The sequence below is a fragment of the Hydractinia symbiolongicarpus genome, chromosome 14, assembly GCF_029227915.1.
Source record: "Hydractinia symbiolongicarpus strain clone_291-10 chromosome 14, HSymV2.1, whole genome shotgun sequence".
In the NCBI taxonomy this organism is placed as follows: Eukaryota; Metazoa; Cnidaria; class Hydrozoa; order Anthoathecata; family Hydractiniidae; genus Hydractinia; species Hydractinia symbiolongicarpus.
The window spans coordinates 8619919-8641399 of NC_079888.1; the positions used below are offsets into that span (position 1 = coordinate 8619919).

Genomic DNA, 21481 nt, shown 5'->3' on the forward strand with positions numbered 1-21481 from the left:
TAACAAACAAACTTTTCATGGTTTTTACACTTTTTATGTTTTATATAGAACCATATACCCAAGGACAAGGCCAAATCATTAATTTCAATACAAAAAAGTTTCTTAGCAAGTTTCTTAATTTTGACAGGGCCTATAAGAGGGATATTGAATTAACTACACGATTTTGACACAACAAAAAAACTTTTATCAACACATATACAGAAAGGGTTAAAAAAAGAAGTTGTTTTCGCATTTTATTTACCATCTAAAATAATGTCTAGGGATTTGTCGGAATAACATATTTGGTATTTATTCAGATCCTTGTTATACTAGGAGATAATACCTAAATAAGGCCCGTGGCAACTGGGGGTTAGGGGGACAGGGCTTCCCTCCCTCCCTAGTAATTTTGCCAATTTTTTTATCCGCAATAATTATCACAATTAACAACGAGATTTTATAATACTTAATTTTCTAAACTCTTAAAGACTCTGAAACTACGAAACTACCTCTTTCTCCTCTCCTCTCCTCGAAAGGGTTTTGCTTTTTACGGGCTATTAATGCCATTCGAAAGCTCCTAATTGATGGGAGGCACTTACTTTTTACTTACAATAATTTTACATTTTTTCAACTAGTAAAAGTTTCTTAATTTTCAGGAAGCCGACTATTCAGTTTCCTATAAAGTGGTTTCTTATATAAAAAGTGGAAATAAAAAAGTGTATTCGGACCGTTGGGACCTTCTAGAAGCTACGAGTTTTGGTGAGAGCATTGGTCTATTGTTTTTTATCCAACGTATTGGGTACTTAATAACTTTCTTTTTGGAATCATGTTGAAATAGATCAAATCTTGCTAATTACAAATTCCAGGTAGGCACGACAGGTTGTTTTAACCGAAAGAGAGAAAGAGAAAAATAGCTGTTAGTTGTGGTAAAGATTAAACAAAAAAATGTATTGAAATGGCGATTGGAAAGCAAGGAAAACTTTCAAGTGAGAATTTCTTTTTCTTTCTAATTCATTCCCGTTTCTTTCTTGGAAGCAAGAGTTCGGCATAATTTTTTGTTTCTAATTCTTAAAGTTATACCGTATCACGTCGTATTTATTTAGAATTTCTTTTAAAGCATGGTTTTTATATACTCTGAAGGCAAGAAATATAAAATAGAATATCTGATGTTCCTAACAACTCTGTTAGCAAACAATAATATATTTTACCAATTTTTAATTCTCATTTTATTGGTATAGAATGAAGGTAAAATTTGATAAGGAGAGAAATCTCTTTTTAGTACTGCTAAAATGCATTCCAGGTGAGAAACCAGGTATAAATTTTTTCCAATGCTTCGTGTTCTTGAGTTCCTTTACTTACAATTTAATTTTTTAAAACGCTGGTATGAAAAAATTCAAGTTAAACAAGCTCAAAGATGAAGGTATTAATCATATATATATATTTTTTAAATTCTTTTTTGAAATCGATCTTTTTACTTTAGGTCAGAGAATGTTCTATTGTTACGGTATCTCTCTAAGACCACCCATTGATAAAGATTTAAGGTTTTGAGGGGTTTTTACGTTGTAGATACTCTCCTTCTCTTCGTTTTGATAATTAAAGGAAATATAATACCAGAAACATAAAAAGCAAAGTGTTAAATTGTTAAAATCACTGCGTTGGAGAACTAAGCAAATGTTTTCTTTTCAGTTTTTGTTTTCATATTTCTATAAATTAAAACATAATTTTGAAAGACGACCCATGCATAAGAAAAATCGTAAGATCCAGACCTCTTTTGACCCAGCTAGTGCTAAAAAATTGATTTTTTTTTTAAAAAAAAAATTAAATATGCTAGTATTAAGTTGAATAGACAGTAAACAAACCACTAGACTAGCGTCCAGGCTCCTGACCTGAATGGAAAGTAGAATTAAAAAAATATTATTTTTTCATCTTATTTTATATTTCATTATAATTGTATTAAAGTTTTTATACTGCCAGCTTTAGTTTATTTTTCACAAAACTTTATATTTTTAACAAGAAAAATTGTAGTTTTTTAAAGTTACAACTTTATACGCAATCTGATTTTTAAAAAGCAACAAACTAAAATAGATTTCCATGCTGAAATATCTAACTTGCATTTGCTGTCTGGTTTTGCGTTGCTTCATGGTAGGTTTTCATTTTTTCATTTTTTTTTTCATTCTATATAATAAAATTAAAAGAATTTAACACTTAAAAAGCCTGTATTTGAGATTCATTACATGTTTGGAAATCTACTCTGATTTTTTTCTTCCACTATGAGTTAGTTTTTAAATGTTCATTATTTTAAACAAAGAAATTTTTTGTTAATTGGAAGAATTACTTTTTTGGAAATGTTTTTTTTATAAAAACTATGTTCATAAATTTAATGGTTTGGAGAGGTTTTTTTCTCTCAGTGTTGGACAGGGTAAGATTTTTAAACTTTTCGTCTTATATTTATAAAAACGAGTTTTACTGAACACCACGAGTCGAAATACTGAAATTTTGATTTTTTGAGAACGTAGTGTACATAGTGCCAAAAACTTCACTACTACATCCAGTTCTAAGATGCTCTTATAGACTTAAAAAAAATTAGCGCCGAATTAACCTCGTGTAGAATATATTTCGCGTTTTTTTTTTGTTTGCAAGTGAAAAGGAAAAATAGAGATCTTCGTAGAAAAGCAAAACTAATGATCATACATATGCTATTAAGGTTAAAGTTTTTTCGTGAAAGTTTACTTTATTAAATCATAAATGTTTTTGATTTTCCAAACGTACAAATTTAAGCCACGTGTAGCTATAGTAAGCTAGCATGGTTCTGCACTCTAACACAAAAAATTAAAAATCTTTTTTCGTTTTTAAGATATTCAGTTTGAAAGTTTTCCATCTGACCTTATGACACTATTTTTGACGATTAAATTAAGTTGGTCAGCATAAATCTATTTTTAAATTAAAAGCAAGTTGAACTAATTCTCCTGATAATATCTTGACATAAATGAAGTTTGGAAGTTTAATAATATTTAACTAGTGGTAGAAATACGTAACAACAGCATTTTTACAGAGCCATTTAAAAAATTTCAAATGACTTGATTAGGCAAAATGTTAATTCTGCGTAACATATAATAAAATCTCGTTTTATGTTAAGATACCTCGTAGAAAAACGTCTGATAAGAAATATGTTATATTCTAATTAACTTTCGTATATTTGAACTATTTTTATTGTATCGACCCATTTAAAACAGTAGGCATAATTTTAGGTTCTTTGTCAGCTGTCTTCATGTGACCCATCACTGTCATTCCTTCTCATTACCCGTCGTCACCTGTCTCTCCACCTTCCTTTGTGAACCAACAATGTTACCTGCGCTTCAAAGCATAAACTGGCTCTTTTTAGGAGGCCACTGATAAAGTTTTGTTTGAAACAAATTTACAGCGAGTTTTTTTGTTGTGTGAATAAGCGAGCAAGCCCTTTTGTGGTTAAGAAAGACAGAAGAAGCATTGTTGTTTCTATTACAGTAACTGTAGACGATTCCAAAAAATGAGTTTGTTTATTGTAAAAATAAGAAGTACAAGTTTAAATTCGCAGCAACCAAGCACCAACTGAAGCTTTGATTATTTTTTATACTCCAACATGTTTTGGCATCTTCCAGGAAGAAGAAAAAAATCAATAAAATTTAAACTTATCTGCTAAGAATGTCTATTTTGTTGGTAATTTTTATGTCAGAATTTAAAAAATAATAAATTTGTCTTATAATAATATAAAATATAGAAATATGGAAAAGTTCATGTCTTTGTCCCTCCCCCCTTCTTATTGTCAATAAAATTACTGATTTGGAAATAGTGAAAAAAAAACGATAAAAAAACGCTTTAAACAACAATAAATGTTTTTTTGGGGGGTCACAAATTAGATAGAAACTAAACCATAAACGAAAAAACAAAATGTCCAGGAAGTCGTCAGCATGAGTCAGCATATTTAATTATAATACCAAAGCGTTTCCATTACAACGTTGGATATGATGTTACCATGTCTATTTTCAACGAAATGTTTTTTATCTCACAACACGAGGAGTACAGTTATCACAAACAAACAGCAGTTAAATAAATGTCCTAAAATTTCTCCAAGACATAAACAATCGAGTTACTTGAGTCTGAAATTAAAGAAAAGTCAGAAAGAAGCTGAAAGGCAAATAGACTAAGGTGAGAAAGGTAGGAAGACGTATCAGATTAGTCCAAATGGATAACAGCAACAACAACAACAACATCAACAACGTCATCCAACACTAAATCAAAGAACCTATACCTTCTTACCTATGAAAAATCTTGACAAGCTGTTCACAAACCTTTTTAATTTTAAAAAAATCTTCATTTATTTTCATTATTTTTATCTTTGTTTTGCTAATTCGACTAATTATGCATGACGTCATATATTTGATGATATAAATGGAGGTTGCATGTAATGGTTTATAAAGGCACGTGGTGAAATATGTTTTTAGCCATTTAGTTTGATGTTTTGAACATATTTTTCATGAATATTAATTGTTTTATCCTGATTTTCATTTATGATGCCAGCAATTGTTTCCCAGCATCGAACTTCTAATGCCATAATTTCGCGCGAATAACAACAAAAACTACCAAGACGACCTACATCTCGAAAACCAGTAAAGATTTTTTAAAACAATGAATAGATTCCAAGACAAGTTCTTTCATTTGTACCTGACTTGTTCTGTAGGAGGTAAGTTTTAAAAACACGTATTACGTAGTGACATTAAGTTTCTGAAGAAGTAGTTTTAGACAATAACTTAAAACAGTAGTAAACAAAGAATAAGAAATGGCGGACTCCAATGTCAGCAGGTCAACTAGGTAGTGTTTATCTGTTTCATCTCTTTGTTCTTGTTCCGTATTTTTATTTTATTTATTTACTTCTTTTATAATACAATACTTGATACCACATAGGAAGAACCTTTGTCGGACGAAATTTTAGAATATTTGTGTGGATTTCGTTCGACATAGATTTGTCTGATGAATTTCATCATTGATGAGTTAGAAGACTTTTATGATTTCCTTGCTTAAAAGAAAAATATAGCGAACTACGAATTTCTTACCAATTCAAGAGAGATTTTCTTCAGATTCTCCAACCATAATTCTCCGCTAAATCTTGGTTATTAATTTTTCATTTTCTTTTTAATTACTTTAATACGATAATTACGAAATAATTTTTCAGAATGATTTTTAAAAATCACATCTTTCTTCAAAATTCGAGGGAAATAAATAAAAAATAACATAAAATGCGTATTCTTTTTTTTGTTTTACAATACATTGAAATTATAGGGTTAAGTGATAAATTTTGTTAATCCTTGTTAGCGTCCTCGGGTCGCCAAGTGTTTTATTTTTGTAATTTGATGTTTGAAAATAATATGGCCACCTAAGAAGAAACACAAAAGAAGATAATTCACTAAAAAAGAAACTTTGACAATTTTCAGTATATTTATATACATGTTCTTCACTTGAAATATGAAATAATGTGAATGATAAATCGCTGGTGTTGAGAAGAAAAGAAATACCTGGACAATTAACTTGAAATGGGACTGCAACGAAAGAGAAGTAACATGGTCGTAAAAGATACGCAATTTTTTGCACGCGAAGAAAGATTGCAGGTGTTAAATTTTTAAATTAAACCTCCTAGATCAAGTAGCAACACATTCTCAACAAAATTTTCTCCCATATTAACCACAATCGAAAACATTTTTGGATGAAGAGGACGAGACTAATACAGTCCTGATGGGAGTTCATTCAAGTAACAATTTTCACTATTATATAACGTAGGAAGTTACTGATGTAAATACAATTCTAAAGATTGGGACATTTGTCTTTGTGGAAACTCATAGAACTTTAAAATCCGAATGCTTTGAGCCTGAATTAGAAAATTTTCGTTTTGGGTCCAAAAATTTTGCCTTTGTCTTGAAGTTACATCCCGCGAAAAAACGTGTTCATAAGAAAAATCTTTGAAAAATATCTAGGAATCATTTTTTTTTTTTGAAAAGTCTTCATCTCTCAAGATATAGGTCAATTTTAAGTATCAACTGGCTCTAAAACACCTCACTGCCGTTATCGAGCATAATTTTAATCATCAGCTATCAATTTTTTTTTAAATATTTAAAACGCCGATCTGAATGGGCCAAAAAAAAATTTAACCCTATATATTTTGGCAAAACTGTTAAATACAAAACGTTACTCACAACTCACGAATAATTATTGGAACTTCTAATTCAAAAATCTCTAGAACCAACCAAAGATTTTTGAAAAAAAATACAAATTATTAGACAACTTCCCAACCTTTTTTATATGAAATAACTTGTTTTTCGCGGCAGGTAAAATTTAAGTATAAACTGTTATTTTGCCGAAAGAATGAACAGGGAAAGCAATTTTTTAAAAAGTTGTAAATGCCATCGTTTCTGAAAACATTGCGTTCAGATTGAACATTACTTAAAGCACATTTTTGTATACAAGCAGCAGCATCTGTTTTCAAGAAATTACTTGTTATAATAATGAGGGTATAAGGAATGTCTCCTCACTCTTGTCTCCAAACTTTAACCAATCGAGTTTCTAACCTATTTTTGTTCATTGTTTTGAATTTGAGAGTTGATTATTGTTTTAATTTACGGTTTACACATTCTCTTAGCATTTTCTCAACAGTAAAAGTAGAAGTTTTGTAGTGAAGTTTATGTAAACAAATACAATGTTGACAGAAATGATATCTAGAAAGTAGATAGTGGTTTTTTATAGTAACTGATGTTATGATGGAGAAATACTGTTTAAATTATCTGAATTTGATATCATCTTAATATGTTTTGCAACAGAAGGATGATTGATAAGCTAAACCAATCTGTTTAAAGCAATTTTGATAACAGAAACTAACTTACAACTCAGAAATAATCTAAAATAAGATTGTTATAGTTTTCAATAAACTTTTAAAAAAATTGCATAAGTTTTGGTTAGAGATTTGGCTTGGGATTTATAAGCTTTATTGACTTGTGACCTTTCTTAACGAGGTCTTAACTCAGCTGACTTTTAGTGTGGGAATGTAAGTGTCTTAACAATGACTGTTTTTGTCAGTAGCTTCGATTTGTTTCTTCATTCAGAATTCAAAAACTTTCACAGAAACTAACAACGCCTAAAGGAGATAGCGCATAGCGGAAAATATGACATTTAACGAAACAGCTTAATTAATTTTAATTCGATTTTGCTTTGATGAAATTTTTCAAATGTATACTCTAAGAGGAATAAAGTAGGAACAGAAATGATGAAATGATAAAATACAGTCGCATTCTATATATTTGGTGGAAGTATGACGCATTTTTTTGTCTTCTCTCGATTTAATCGTTGCAACTATATTCTTTTTTATTCTCAGAACAGATTGGATATCAAAGTTGCGTGTGACACACACACAAAAACTCGAGATTTTTGATTAAAAATACATATATATCTTAACTGCTTTCATAAAAATAGTTACCATCACAACGAGAGGGTTCCTATAACAACACAGCAGCCTCTGTTTAATGCAGGACTTTCCACAAAGCCGTCAAACAACCATTGTCAGTTCTAGATGTTAATTTGTCTCTAAGATGTGGTGTTACTCGCTATCGCGTTGCCTTGGCGAACGCATTTTCTCTTTGAACTGCGATTAAAATAAAACCAAAAGTTATGTCCTTTTTTAATTTATGAATACAAATCCCTTTTTTTAGAAAAAGCTTCCAGAATTAACTTTCATTTTTAAGCGCATATCTAATTATAGATCTATAATTAACAGTCATTTTAAATTGCTTTTTACTGCATAGAAAGCCCTTTTATGCAGCGCTATAATAGTCACCCTGGTTGATGGTATTGATAAAGATCTCTTTATAACATCATCTATCTCCGTTGTATTCATAACGTCTGCTAAATATAGATATCAATGCTATATATTTGAGAGGTGTGTGAACACAACGATGGTACTCTCTCAACACACTTTCAATACACACGTTTTAAGACCAGGTATTAAATTTTTTCATAGATATTTTTAATTTATTTACTATTTTTTTTAACTTATTGTAGTTGGTGAAGGATATTTAGCCTCCTTCGAGCGACGAGGCTGGAATTGTTTGCAATGGCGCGATTTAAGAAATGCTATCCGCATTAGTTTATAAGAATCAACGCTAAAAGAACATCGAGTGTCAGTACCAGTTAAAAACTCAAAAGCATGCTCAGCCCAATCAACAATCACAAGAATTTTAGATCAAGTTTTCTTACCCACGTTTTTCGTGGTAAGGGACTCGTGGCAAGCTACTCGTTGTAAGGGACTTATGGTAAGGGACTCGTGGCAAGCGACTCGTTGTAAGGGACTCGTGGTAAAGGGCTCGTGGTAAAGGACTCGTTGTAAGGGGCTCGTTGTAAGGGGCTCGCTGTAAGGGACTCGTTGTAAGGGACTCGTTTTAGGGGACTTGTGGTAAGAGATTTGTTGTAAGGGACTCATTGTAAAGGACTTACCACCAGTTCTAAAACGTATTTTTAGCGTTCTTGTTTTTTTTTTTACACTTTTAAATCTAAATCAGCGTCCAATAACCTTGACATTTTCAAGTTGAAGAAGGATGCAAAAATTATTTTTATGAACATTCACTCCCATGGAAACAATTCTCAGCAGGTTAATTTATTTATTTATTTATTTATTTATTTATTTATTTATTTATTTATTTATTTATTTATTTATTTATTTATTTATTTATTTATTTATTTATTTATTTATTTATTTATTTATTTATTTATTTATTTATTTATTTATTTATTTATTTATTTATTTATTTATTTATTTATTTATTTATTTATTTATTTATTTATTTATTTATTTATTACTCAATCGATCAGTATGGTACAGGTATAATAAGTACAGGTATAATAATGATTAAAAATAAATATATGATAAATAATTAATAAAATTATACAGTTGTTATTAAATTAACATTAAAATTTGTGGAATCTTCTGATGTAACGTGAAAATATATGTTACGTGGCATAAAACTTTCATTTTTTGTCCTTTTAATTTAAAATAATATATCCATATATAATTTAACAAGTACTAATGTCATTGTTTTATACTATAATTTTTAAATTTAATTGCTATATAATGATAAATCTGTATGATAACTATTTTAAGCATATTTTCATTGTCGTGATCATATTATGTAGAGAAAAAATGATTTTCCAAAATTATTTATATTTTGATAGGATCGAACACGTAGCATTGCAAATTTCTTTCCTAGCTCAAAACACCCGACACCAAAAATAAATAAGGTAAAATTACCTAAATTTAAATAAAAATGATCTTTTCAAACTGTCCTTAGGAAGCATGTAATCCTATCAAGCTTCAACAAATTAATTATAAATTTATTACAGACAAAAGTGGTTTTCAAAAACTCCGCAGAATGCACATTAAATAATTCAGATGATCACTTATTTTGCGTCAATTCACTTACCAATGTACATTTCAACATCGTGTTATGATCATCTTGTTTTGACGTGCCACGACATTTCGAGATGACTTTCAAAAATAAACAACTGTCAGCTCTAACCAAATAACCTGTTTAAAATATCCACAAAATTGAAAGTATGCCTATCGCTAATCCAAAACGTTGACAAGTTATCCACTGTCATTTATGACGTCACAAAGGATGTTGAAACAAAGACGACACTGTTCTGTAATCTTCTTGACGTGGCCTATGTTTTTATTCCGTTGACTTCCCACTTCTGACTAATGCTTCTCAACCAGAGATGGCAAAAGTGCTAAAAAAAACTCATTTACACAAATCAGCTTCGCCATTCGTATTTGTTTGGTAAGTCGAGATATTTTTTTTTGGCTATAATGATTTGTTGTTGGTGTTACCATTGATGCTTTGCGGTAGATCAAAGTAGTAATGCTTTGTAGTATCTTCACAGTAACGGCGGGAAATTTACATGGTGAAAACCGCTGTGAAAATATTTCGTATGCTAATAAAAAGGGTAGCTATGATAGCTAAAAGGTTTTATGAAGGCAACCCAATTTTGTGATCGACATTTTATTTTAAAGCTATTAAAAAATAGGAGTCACGGTACATTTCCCCTTGTCTTTAGTTGTTTTAAGTGGTGCTAAGAATTGAGAATTACTTTCAAGTGGTACTTTAACCTTAAGCTGTGGCTCTGCTGTCTGTTAATATCTGACTCGATTATTAAAGCAGTTAGATTTTAACATAACTTTCCGATCTAATGATTCATATATAGCAAACAAAAACAGTAAAAACCACATTTAACTATCCTAAAAAGCAAAAAATCTATTTATTTGAATTTCCAAATTTAAGTAGAATTCTCTTCTAACTTATTCTAATTTTTATACCTGATTTATATATTATTATATTTTTTTATGTAGTTATTTCATATTGGATTAGGCTTAAAATAATAAAATTAAATTAAAAACGCCTACAAACAAAAACTGTAAACAGAACATTGGACTATTGGCCAACTGTTTTTCGTATTATGCTATTTTTAAAACAGGGTAGCTAATTCTGAACAAAGAAGACATTTAAGAGCAATTGATGCCAACGGAAATAAAAGATAACATACTTTTATAGGACTGCCTTCTTTCCTTTTTTTTTAGATAAGCAATCATTTTCTAAACAATAAAGTACTTGACTTTAACAAGCAAACTTTTTTGCTCAATTTGTCTACACCAAATTGATCAACATGCATAGACAAGTCGATGTCGATTTCATCCGATATATCAAGTTTAAAGAATTAACCTTCAGTGCTCAAATTGCCGAAAATATTAAGAAACTACCAGTAGCTGCTTGAGCCTTGCACTGGTTTCTTTTAAAAAAATACTGTATTGAAAAACAAGATCAAACGTTTACTACAGTGTTGTAACTATAGCAACACACGGCATGCAAAACTTAAAAACGCAGACTGATAACCTAGACCAATAGTCTTACCTAGATAATGAGCTTAGTTTGTTAGTTAAATGAATTGTCAATATAAATAAAAAACGGAATCAATGCCATAATTTAAAATTCCCAAGTCGGGGAGGTAAGCATAAATCCTTGAATAAGTTTGGCAAGTAGCTAGTCTAACCAAGTCTAATCAAGTCTAATCGATTCGTTGTGCCGAAAAGGCGAAATGAGTTTCGGATATTAAAACCATTGCACAGAATGAATAAATGAAACATACGGAATTGTTTTTGTTCGCTTAATTATTCTATTTTTTTAATAAGTCTCGTCATTACAAACTGATTCGACGACAATCAATACAATACGATGCACTAACCTGCTTCTTTGCATTATAATACTGATTTATCGATTATTTCAACTGATTTATCGATTACTTTAACTAATTTAACGAATACTTTAACTGATTTATCAATTACTTCAACTGGTTTATCGATTACTTAAACTGATTTGTCGATTATTTTAAGTGATTTATCGATTACTTAAACTGATTTATCGACTTAATGCCTCGATGCTTGTTAAATTTCGCGAATTTTTCTATCAATTTATATCGTTTTTCAGGGACTTTTGTTTGTAAGCACAAAATAAAAATGATATAAGTTGAAATTTAAACCACTAGTAGCTACTAAGTGCTAGGGGGAAATTTCGTGTAAAAAATTCGTGTAAATCTTTTTTTAAAAATAAGGAATCTTGCACGTTTTCAATTAGACATAGGGGACCATACCTATGGAATAAACTTTTATCTGATGATATTAAAACAAGCTCAACTCTCAATATTTTCAAGAAAAATGTAAAAACAAAATTATTAACGACTGATCTTACAGGCATTTGTAAATATTTTTAGATGCACACTCTCACATAGACCTTTGTAAATTCAACTAATCTTTTTATGGAATATATATAGTTAGAATATTGCTTTATTATACTAAGTATTATTTTAACTCTTTCTTTCTTTTTGCTTAACAACGGGGTTTAGTGCTAAGGCAATTTGTGCCTTCTTTTTGCTCCTGCCATTTTTGTATATATTACAAGGTATTTTAACCTGTAACATTTATATAACGGCGAAATATACATAAAATATAAATATACATAAAAAAAAGGAAAAAGTCCAAAATTCGCGAATTTCGCAAAAAACGTGTTTTCTAATAAATTTTGCGGGTATTAATTTTAGCGAAATTCTCGAAAAATATAAGTAAATAAGTTACCATTATAGTATTGGTTTAGATTGGGAAAAATTTTAGGAGTTCAGCCCTCCCCTCTCTAGATTAGCCCAAAGCATTTACTTTACATGAATCACTTTCTCCGGACAAGTCTCTCTCTGTGGGAAATGGCGTTCCCTCGGATCCCATAAGCTGCTACAGCACTGGGATAATAATTGATAACTTGAAATAAAAAAATTAATTAAATTTTAACATAAATAAAAGAGTAAAGAATAAATATTTGATTTTGAATCTGCTTTTTTTATTATTATTACTTTTTTTTATTTAAAATAATTTATTTATGGCAAAAGTAAATATTCGTATAATATGATTTAAACGTTAATTATTTGATTATCAATTGTTATAGTTTTTCATTATGCCTAACTTAAAAAAAAATTCGAAAGTGCATTTCGAAACAGAAAATGCTGAATTATTTATCCAGAAAATAGGGAAATCACATTCCGCATGTCTATTTTCTGCACAGCAACAGTTTTCACACTGCTTGAAATGCACACAGGAATTTTAAGCTTTTACTTCTAGTTTCGTAGGCAGTTAAAAAAAATAATTCATTGTTGAAGTTATTGAAAGTAATTTTTTTTAGACGTTTCCTGTGTTCTTCTTAATGTAACGAAAGATGCGCGAACATTATAACACACTAAGAGATTTTTTTGAGGATCATTCCGTTATGTTACCGTACAAGAATCACAATTTTATTCGAAGTTATGAAGAGAGAGAACGAACCACACAATCTGGTAAGTTTTTTTTTTTTATGTTTAACAACAGCTTTTAAAAAAAGTTTTAGCCTTATCAATAAAATTTTGTAACTTTGCTGACACTCTTTATGGAGAATCAATTTTTACGAGATAAAAATTTCCGAAATTGACAAGACTCACGAAATTCGCGAAAAATAATTTCTGCAACGAAATAAATTCATCAGTTTGATGAATTGCCAAATTCACCAAAATCAATAAACACACCACTTTTTTTCTATTTATGTAAAAGAACTAGGTTCTAATAAGAACACGTGCGCACTCAGGAACCCGGGAAAATAAATATATACTTATTACCCGAATTTTTTTTATAAACAACTTGATAAGCAATAAAATAAGTAATTATTTAGTCAATATGTAGATCGAAACTTGCCATTAATTTTAAACAATTTTCGTAATTTATGTAAGAATTTATGTACATATTATTAACAAAAAAAAGTTTTTGAAAAAAACTGAAGTGTGCAACAAAGAAATTCTTGTAGTTTTGTTTTTGAAATTTTATTTCCTTTGTTTTCTATCTTCGCAACAAATAAATTTTTTCTGTTGTGCTTACATTTGTACAGAACTAAAGTTGCATATTTTTCTTCAAATTCAGTTCATTTGCTTATAAAAAAAATTATATATATATTTTAGAAATGCGAGTTAGTTCATCGTCATAAAAATATTTTTTAACACTATACCAGTGCTCGCCCGGCCTTTATTTACCGCATTTCGTGTGTCTCGCTATTGCGGTTACCATTTTGCGTGACAGACCGAAGACGTATACGGGAACTTTAATATAGATTTTACCAATAACGTATCCTCATTGTGTAGAATAGTGGTGTTGTCACATGTGACAACATTTGCACTAATTTTGTTGGTATTTTTAATTATTTTTTTTAGTAAGAAATGATTTTTTAATTAGAGCACCGTGTTTGAAACCAGTTCTAAATTTGATAGACTTTTTTTCTGCTTTCCATTTAATCTTTGTGGTCACACTCATATTCTTTTGGCAGTCTTTCTCCCAGCGTTCGTCCGCATCTTGAACATTAAAATTATGCACAACAAACTGATTTGATAATTTGTTTTTCGTATGACCCGTGTTTGAATATTATTTTTTTTATTTTCTATTAAAAAAGCACTGGAACTAAAATCATTCTTCCGAGACCGCTAGAAATACCACACTGTACGCATTAAGGACTATTCGTTAATTTGTAAAAAAATTCCACGAGTGCGCTCCTCAGCAGATTATTCACTCTGCGCGGAAGGAATTTGAAACCGCGGGCATTTATTTTAAACCAGCAAAGTACTGGTTATAAATTTAGATGTTTTCCCTGTACTATACGCATATATTTATTTTTAGCAACTTATATTGAGTTCAAGTGACCTGGTATAATATCAAGACTCAGTTTGATAAGGTGTTTTCCATACAGCAACTTTTTGCCTGTAGCTGTTCAAAACGCCGCGACTTAACTACATGCGCATTGTCAGAATAATTCCCCTTACCTTGCGTATTTGCCTGCGTATCTTACGTCATTGTTTATTTCTGTGCCATAAAAATATTGATGAAGTAGTCGGTGCGCATTTTACGAATGGGCGTGTGTAAACAGAACCAAATAAAAAAGTTCGATTTACAAAGGCTAAAACTTTGTGAACAATAGTCAAGTCAACAGTTTTAAGCTCGTGCAAACAACGATGTCATAATGTAATGCGTGCATGCACATGCGCACAGACAGCATGGGCTTTTCAAAAACGAATCAACTATATGTAGTTTCTCGTTTTATTTTCGTTTTTTTTTCGTTTATTTTCGTTTATTTTACTTTTTGAGTTATTCTGTTCTAGGGAACGAGCGAAGTTGCGTGGACATGTCAGCCTTTGCAGAGCTTTCACGAAAGGTGGACTGGTTAGTTGACGAAGTGCGACATTTAAAACAAACTTTATTATCGTATGAAAGAAGAGAGTTGGAGCGCTTAAATTACGAACGTTATGAACAACGTGGAGGAGAGCGGTTGCCTAGAGAAAGACTAGCAACACCACATGATCGAGTGGAAACGAGGGAGATTCCAAGTTATTACGATCGGGGTATAAATTATTCAGAGAATATGCAGGAACGCGAAAATATGCCACAACCACATTCTAGTGTGACGTATGGGAGGCACGATGAAAGAGTGCTACACGAACACGAAAACGAATCGCGTCTGTCTAGACCAAGAACCTTTCCCTACGAAGTTTTATCGAGGTCAGATCATGACTCACATTATTCAAGTGACTCACCTGTTTCAAACTCGTCTCGATCCGAAAGAGTTCGTTCAAGTTCTGATAATGCTATAGTGATACACAGGGACTCGAGTACTGGATCATTCCAGTCTATCGCCGATGACATTAATATCGCGGAAATTATACTGCTTTGGCAACGAGGAATGAACGATATTCCACCGATTATTAGTTGGCCACCAGAGCAAAAGTTACGACACCGAAATAAATTAGAAGAATGGTTTCGGGTGTATCACTTATTTCGCGTGTCATGTCACGGTGATATCGGTCGTTTTATTTCGCAGTTTACAGACTCGAAAGGAAAAATGATGACTTCATCCCATGTTGCCGGTTTATGTCCTGATGTTGCAGCTAGCTGCGAAATGTTTTTACATTCAAGAGAGGTTGAGGATCAAGCAGATACTCCACATGATCCCAACAGCAACAAAGTTTACATTCTCCCACGCAAAATCAACGGACGGAAAGTGTCTGCTAAAGATGTTATCCAACTTTGGGAGCATGGAATGGGAGACATACCTCCGATCAAACTTTGGACCAAGGCGCAAAAATTCAAACAGCAAAGTAAAATCTCCCGTTGGAAAAAAATAGTCGACATTTTTAAATATCAATGTCATAGCGACATGAGCAAATTTGAAGAAATATACACTGACAGTCATGGCTGTCTACTCCCAGTGGCTGCCATCACCAGTAAGTTTGAGACAATATACGGAGATGAGCTAAATATCACCAGTAAGTTAATGACTGTATCAACTCTGCCTGGAACTCCTACACACACAGAAGGACGAAATCTAAAACGCAGTATTGATAGCCAATCAGAAGAAGATGAAATAGCCAATAAAATTAGTAATAAATTCCAGATTAAAGAAGTACATGCGTTACCTGGTCCTCCATGTTTAATACGAAAAAGTACTTCGCCTCCTTCTCTGCTGGAGAAAAAGAGTCTCACTGAGAAAGAAAAAACATCAGAAGCTGACACGAAAGAGTTGACCGTTACACCAAAAGTGGAAGTGGTAGACGAAGATTATGTGGCGGCGGAAGTCGATAAATCTAGTTTTCATCCGTTTGGACAGCAACTGTCGTCAAAAAGTAGTGGTTACTCATTTGATGGCCAGTCCTCACCGAGTAATTCGGAAAGTGAGGTAAATGAAAGTGACATGAGAAGTAAGAGTGACTCATTTAACGAAATTTATACAATACCGACTTCTGCATCCTTAGCTGATCTCATCCGGTTTTGGGATAAAGGCTCCACTGACTTTCCACCAATTAAAACCTGGAGTCGTGAACAGAAAGATAACCAAAGAGAATTCATAGCAGATATTGAGAAATTGTTTTTTATTTATGATCAGACATTCAAATGTGACATGAACGCGTTTAACGACGCATGCGTTAAAGAAGACGGACAACCAATGAGTTTCGCGGAAATATTCTCAAAATTTAATCAAGCGTTTCAAGAGCAGCATACTGTCGAGACGTTAAGCGCGACTTCTGCAAGTTCAATGACTTTCGATTTCTCGCACCATAGGACTATCTCGCAAAGCACAGACGCACTTTACTTACTTCCGCGAAAAATTAACGGTAGGAAAGTTAGCGCTAAAGATGTATTGCAGTTGTGGTATCACGGCCTGAACAAAATACCTCCCGTAAAGCAATGGAGTCCACAGCAAAAAGCTGTCCAACAAAGCAAAATCTCAAGATGGAAAAAAATAGTCGATCTATTTGAGCATGACTTTTCAGGTAATTGGGAACGCTTTGAGAAACATTTTTCAAACAATCTGGGTCAGTTGATACCTATAACAGCTATAATAGCAAAACATGAAGAAGAAAATAGGACGATGGGTATGAACGGGCCTAATTTGTACCAATAATATAAATTTATACATTATAATAGTAATGGTATTTCCATTTTGATGAAACACAAACATATTTCTAGAAAATATTTTTTGTACAATTTTCTTTATTTATTAAAATTTTTATGTGCAAGTTTGCATATTTAGAAAGCAATGTTTCGTTTTTCGATGATGCTGGTGATGCAAAGCCCAGTCAATTTCTATATAGCGTGTCTCGTGTTCTCCAATTGCTCCAATTTAGGAAAAATTTCTGCTAGGTAACTAGGTAGATATATAATTTTTGAAATTATTATGTCCTTTCGTATCTGTAAAAACAACAAAAAATTTTAAACAGAAACAGATATATCACACCATTTTTGTATACGATCAAAGACTTGAACCAAGAGCCAAGGAAGGAGACTTGAAGAAGTGACCATGGACAACGAAACTCTAATACCCTCAAATAAAATGTGAAAAATACTGACAAGACGTACTGACAAGGCGGCAAACATAGCATGTTCATTCGTTACCTTTTTCAATATGGCGGAAAAGGAAGCTGCCGCATTTATGTTGCTGGCCTTGGCTTTAGATTGTATGATTTTTATTCGTGATGTTTAATTCTTCTGTTATATTAGAGAGTGCTTTTATCCTTGATATTTCTTTTTGAATAGTTTCGATCTGATATATCTCATAGACAAGGCCTTTCTTAAAATAAATCAATAAACCATTCGACAACATCATCATCCCATTCGAATATTTCTTTTCCAGCTGGAGTATTTGAATTTTTCCTACATAAATCATATACATTCGAAGAAGAGCATTCGAAATGTAATAAAGGATTCAAAAACACGTTCGAAATTTTTAAAATATTAGTTAGGGTTATTATTATAGCTACCCATCAACATATTGGCCGATGGGTACTGATGGGTATAATAGCAAATCATAGGAACATACAGATTATCCCAATACTGCTGGGCAGTTTTTTTTAAAAAAATAATAAATGTTGGCCAACATTTTTTTCTTCGCCACCATGTTGCCATCTACCACAACTCGAGACAACACGTTGGCCAGCACAAATGTGGACGACCGATGTTGGCCCAAATGTTTGTTCCGATTTGCGGCCGCCTTTAATGGATGGCCTTTTAAACATTAGGTACTCTAAGTTTAGGCTAACCTAGACCAGTAAATGGCTCCCGTTCTTTGTCAGCATATTAGAGGTATAATAGCCATGTTGATCTTAATCACCAATTTTTTGAATAAAATCTAAAGTGACTTTGAGAGTTAAATTAAGTCTTTCTATCCAGCAAAGCATTACCTTCCTATTTTCTATGTGTCGATAAATAAGCTAAAAAACTTGCTGAGCAATGTTCTTGAGTTGCCTTTATGCGATTTCTATTGGTTATTTGGCTTCCGCAACTGTATTTTCACTCGAAAGTGACTCTGATTGTCCTAATTAGAAAGGAGTGTTACTCGCAATATATCCATCCCTTTTAATTTATTATGTTGCTATCAATAACAACCAACCTCGTCCCCAGGGTCTTGTGGCCCCTGAGCCGTTATTACGGAGTGGCCAACAATTTTTGCCGCTATCAACTTATCAACAAGGCAAAATTCCCTGGAACGAGGTTGAATAACAACTATTAAGAACTATCTACAGTCTCTGTAATTCGAACTCGCAGGGGACCGAAAAAAAGTTTGAATTAGGGAGAGTTCGAATTAGGGAAAGTTCATAAATTTTTGTGAAATTTTGTCCAAAAATCAGCGTTGGTGGTAGTAAATAAACTTCATAGATACATCCATCTATGTATCTTGAGTATTATATCTCCTATATTACTTCAGACGTATTTCTTATTTTGCAAAAAAGTCATGAATAGTGGTTTGCTTTTTGCAGTGTTGCTCCTCCTTATCGACAAAACAATCAAGCATATTCAACGGTCTCATCATTTGCTCGCCAAATCGAGAAAACAAACTAAAGTCAGGAAAATTTGCAAAGACGGTATAGTACTTTTTAACAACAAGCAAACAAATTTCCTGCAAAGTTATTGTACGTGGAAAAGCAGTAAACGAAGGCGAAGATTTAGGAATGAAAATACCATGTCGTCTGCTCTTATTTGCTTAAGAACGATTTATCAATGTGCTAAAGGAAAAGCTGTTGTGAAATATATAAAGTATAAACAGAAAACGCAAACTTGTTTTTTCCATTTCTCTAACCACCCTTCAGATGCTTGGAAGCTTTTTATACTCAACTCTTTGGCAAAGTCATTTGCTTTTTCCTTTAAAAGGGGACCATTGATGGGGATGTTTTGACTTTGTAAATTTAACAACCATTTCATCAAAGCTCTATTCAATGCTTCGTATGTTTCTGGGATTATTCTCTTTTTTCCTTGCAAACTACTTTGAAATGATTCCATGATTTTTACTTTATTCTTTTTCCTGGTGGAAAGAGTGTTTTAAGGGACTCCAAATTGTTCAGCTACTTCTTTTGATGAAACTTCTTTCTCAAGTTGTTGGAGTCCCTCGTATTTTGTTTTCGTAGACTTTTTACTGTGCCGACGTTTTGCTGAAAGAGTCGCCATCTTTTTGATTAATAACAAAAATGTATCCTTTGTAGTTTGAAAAGAATCCTAGATCTTTGATTTTAAAATCGAACATGTAAAACCCTATTTACACTCGATGAAAGATTAGCAGGGGGAGATAAAATGGCTACTTTACATAATTCAATCTTTAAAAGTTCGCTTTATGGGGTGAAATGATCTAAAGGGACGGAAATATATTTCCAAATATAGAGGTATTCGAATTATGGAGGTTCGAATTAGGGGAAGTGAATCATAAGAGTTTGTTAAGGGATTTTGACGGGACCAGAAGATTTTTTCGAAGTGAGCAGAGGTTCGAATTAGGGGAAGTCGAATTACAGAGAGTCTACTGCATTAGGACAATCACAATCAAATGTTTTATCTGTAAAATCTCAACGGTAATTAAAAACTACCAATGCACCAATGACAAAAATGCAAGACCGAAATTAAAAGAATAAGTTTTTTATTTTGTTCGCCAAATTTATTTGATCAGCAGAAGTGATATTTTCAGCTTTTTCATTGTCATTGTTTTTAGAAATCAAAACTCTATTAAGCGACTAGGTTTAAAGCATGCGTAATTTTTTTGTATTCAAGAGTAACAATTACTAGTCCTCAGAGTATTTCAAAAAATCACAATTCAGATCACAAGTATCAGATCGCATTGGAACAAAACCCTTTTAATTCGTCTAATTAATTTTTTTCTCATCCTCCTTCCTAGGGGTCTTTTAAAAAATTATGAGTATTTATTGGCTTCTTCTGTTTTTTCACATTCCACAATACCAATTTTGACTTATAATCCCTTTTTGCACGATAATCTGTTAAATTGATTATTCTTTTTTTCGAACTTTTTATTAAAAAGGAGGCAACCTCGTCCCCAGGCCCATTTTTCTCTTTTTGACGATCTCGGACTCTTCTTTGCGCCGTCTCGGATATCAAAAAAGCGAAAAATTGCCCAGGGAACGAGGTTGAAAAAGAAGGCTGTTGATTAACTAAATTTCAATCACAGTTCCCCTGGTTCATCTTTTGACTTGGTCTGTAGAGTCCCATACTAATAAAGGTCAATATTATGCTAATTAGTGACTTTGTATAAAGATGGTCGTTACTGAACCGGACTGTTATCTTCTGGGTATTTAAAAATTTATTTTTTTGCCTTTATTAGATTTATAGTAAATTTACCATGCCTAGTTGAGATTCGTTGCAACAACAAACAGAGTGCGTGTAACTTCTTTATTGTGTCAAAGAAAAGTGTAAAAAGACACGCCAGTTACTTCTTTTTTACATCGGTCGTCCAATCTCCGAACGACTTTTCAGTCCATTTTCCAGTTAAAACAAGTTACACTGCCTTTTAGAGCGAGATTAACTTTAAAATAACTAGGCTTTATCTTCACAAAGTCTTCAGTTAAACGACTTTTTTTAAAACTAATCCGAATAAACACAATATAGTAATCGAAGCACTAGGGCTAGGGGAAGGCGTGAAGAATTAGCGCCCGGGTTCAAACAGGAGCGGCAAAGGGTCGGAAATTGTAAAGCCTGAGCCGTGGGGCCGGAGCCGGAGATCCTAACTAAGTGCGCATGCGTGAAAATATGTAAACAAACCACAAAAAAATTTTGCAAAAAAATTAGCTCGGGAGCGAAATGTGAAAGTTGCACAGAACAGACTGAACTTGACAGTTTTTTTCCTATACCTATTAATGCGTTTTCAATTTTTTTCTATTCTTTGTTTTAACATTAAGCATACTCCTATGTATTATAACACAGTTAGGTTGTTTAACAGCTAGCTAGCCATCTAAACGCACTGATTTGTTGCAAAATTACTAAATGATAGGACTGTGCGTCTACCATTTTTAAGGTCTTATTCCATAATACTTGCAAACAAATTTTTACAGACAAGTT

The 21481-nt window shown here is 32.1% G+C and overlaps 1 protein-coding gene across 2 annotated transcripts; it reads left to right on the top strand.

The window, feature by feature from the left end:
• The first annotated feature begins 566 nt into the window (after nt 1–566).
• On the top strand, nt 567–17177 carry LOC130625299 (uncharacterized). Of its 2 annotated transcripts, none has more exons than XM_057440354.1 (3): nt 567–962; nt 12768–12918; nt 14758–17177. In XM_057440354.1, exons 2-3 carry the CDS (start codon nt 12801–12803, stop codon nt 17052–17054), a joined length of 2415 nt encoding a protein of 804 aa, XP_057296337.1. In that variant the 5' UTR covers nt 567–962; nt 12768–12800; the 3' UTR covers nt 17055–17177. The 2 variants fall into 2 exon arrangements, with proteins under 2 accessions (XP_057296337.1, XP_057296338.1); XM_057440355.1 differs by lacking the exon at nt 567–962 and adding an exon at nt 1974–2118.
• Nucleotides 17178–21481: the final 4304 nt, after the last annotated feature.

Excerpts from the sequence above, each read along its gene's own strand:
- LOC130625299 (XM_057440354.1), top strand. The coding sequence starts at position 12,801 with ATGCGCGAACATTATAACACACTAAGAGATTTTTTTGAGGATCATTCC. Across the intron at positions 12,919-14,757 it reads AGAACGAACCACACAATCTG|GGAACGAGCGAAGTTGCGTG; the intron begins GTAAGTTTTTTT and ends ATTCTGTTCTAG.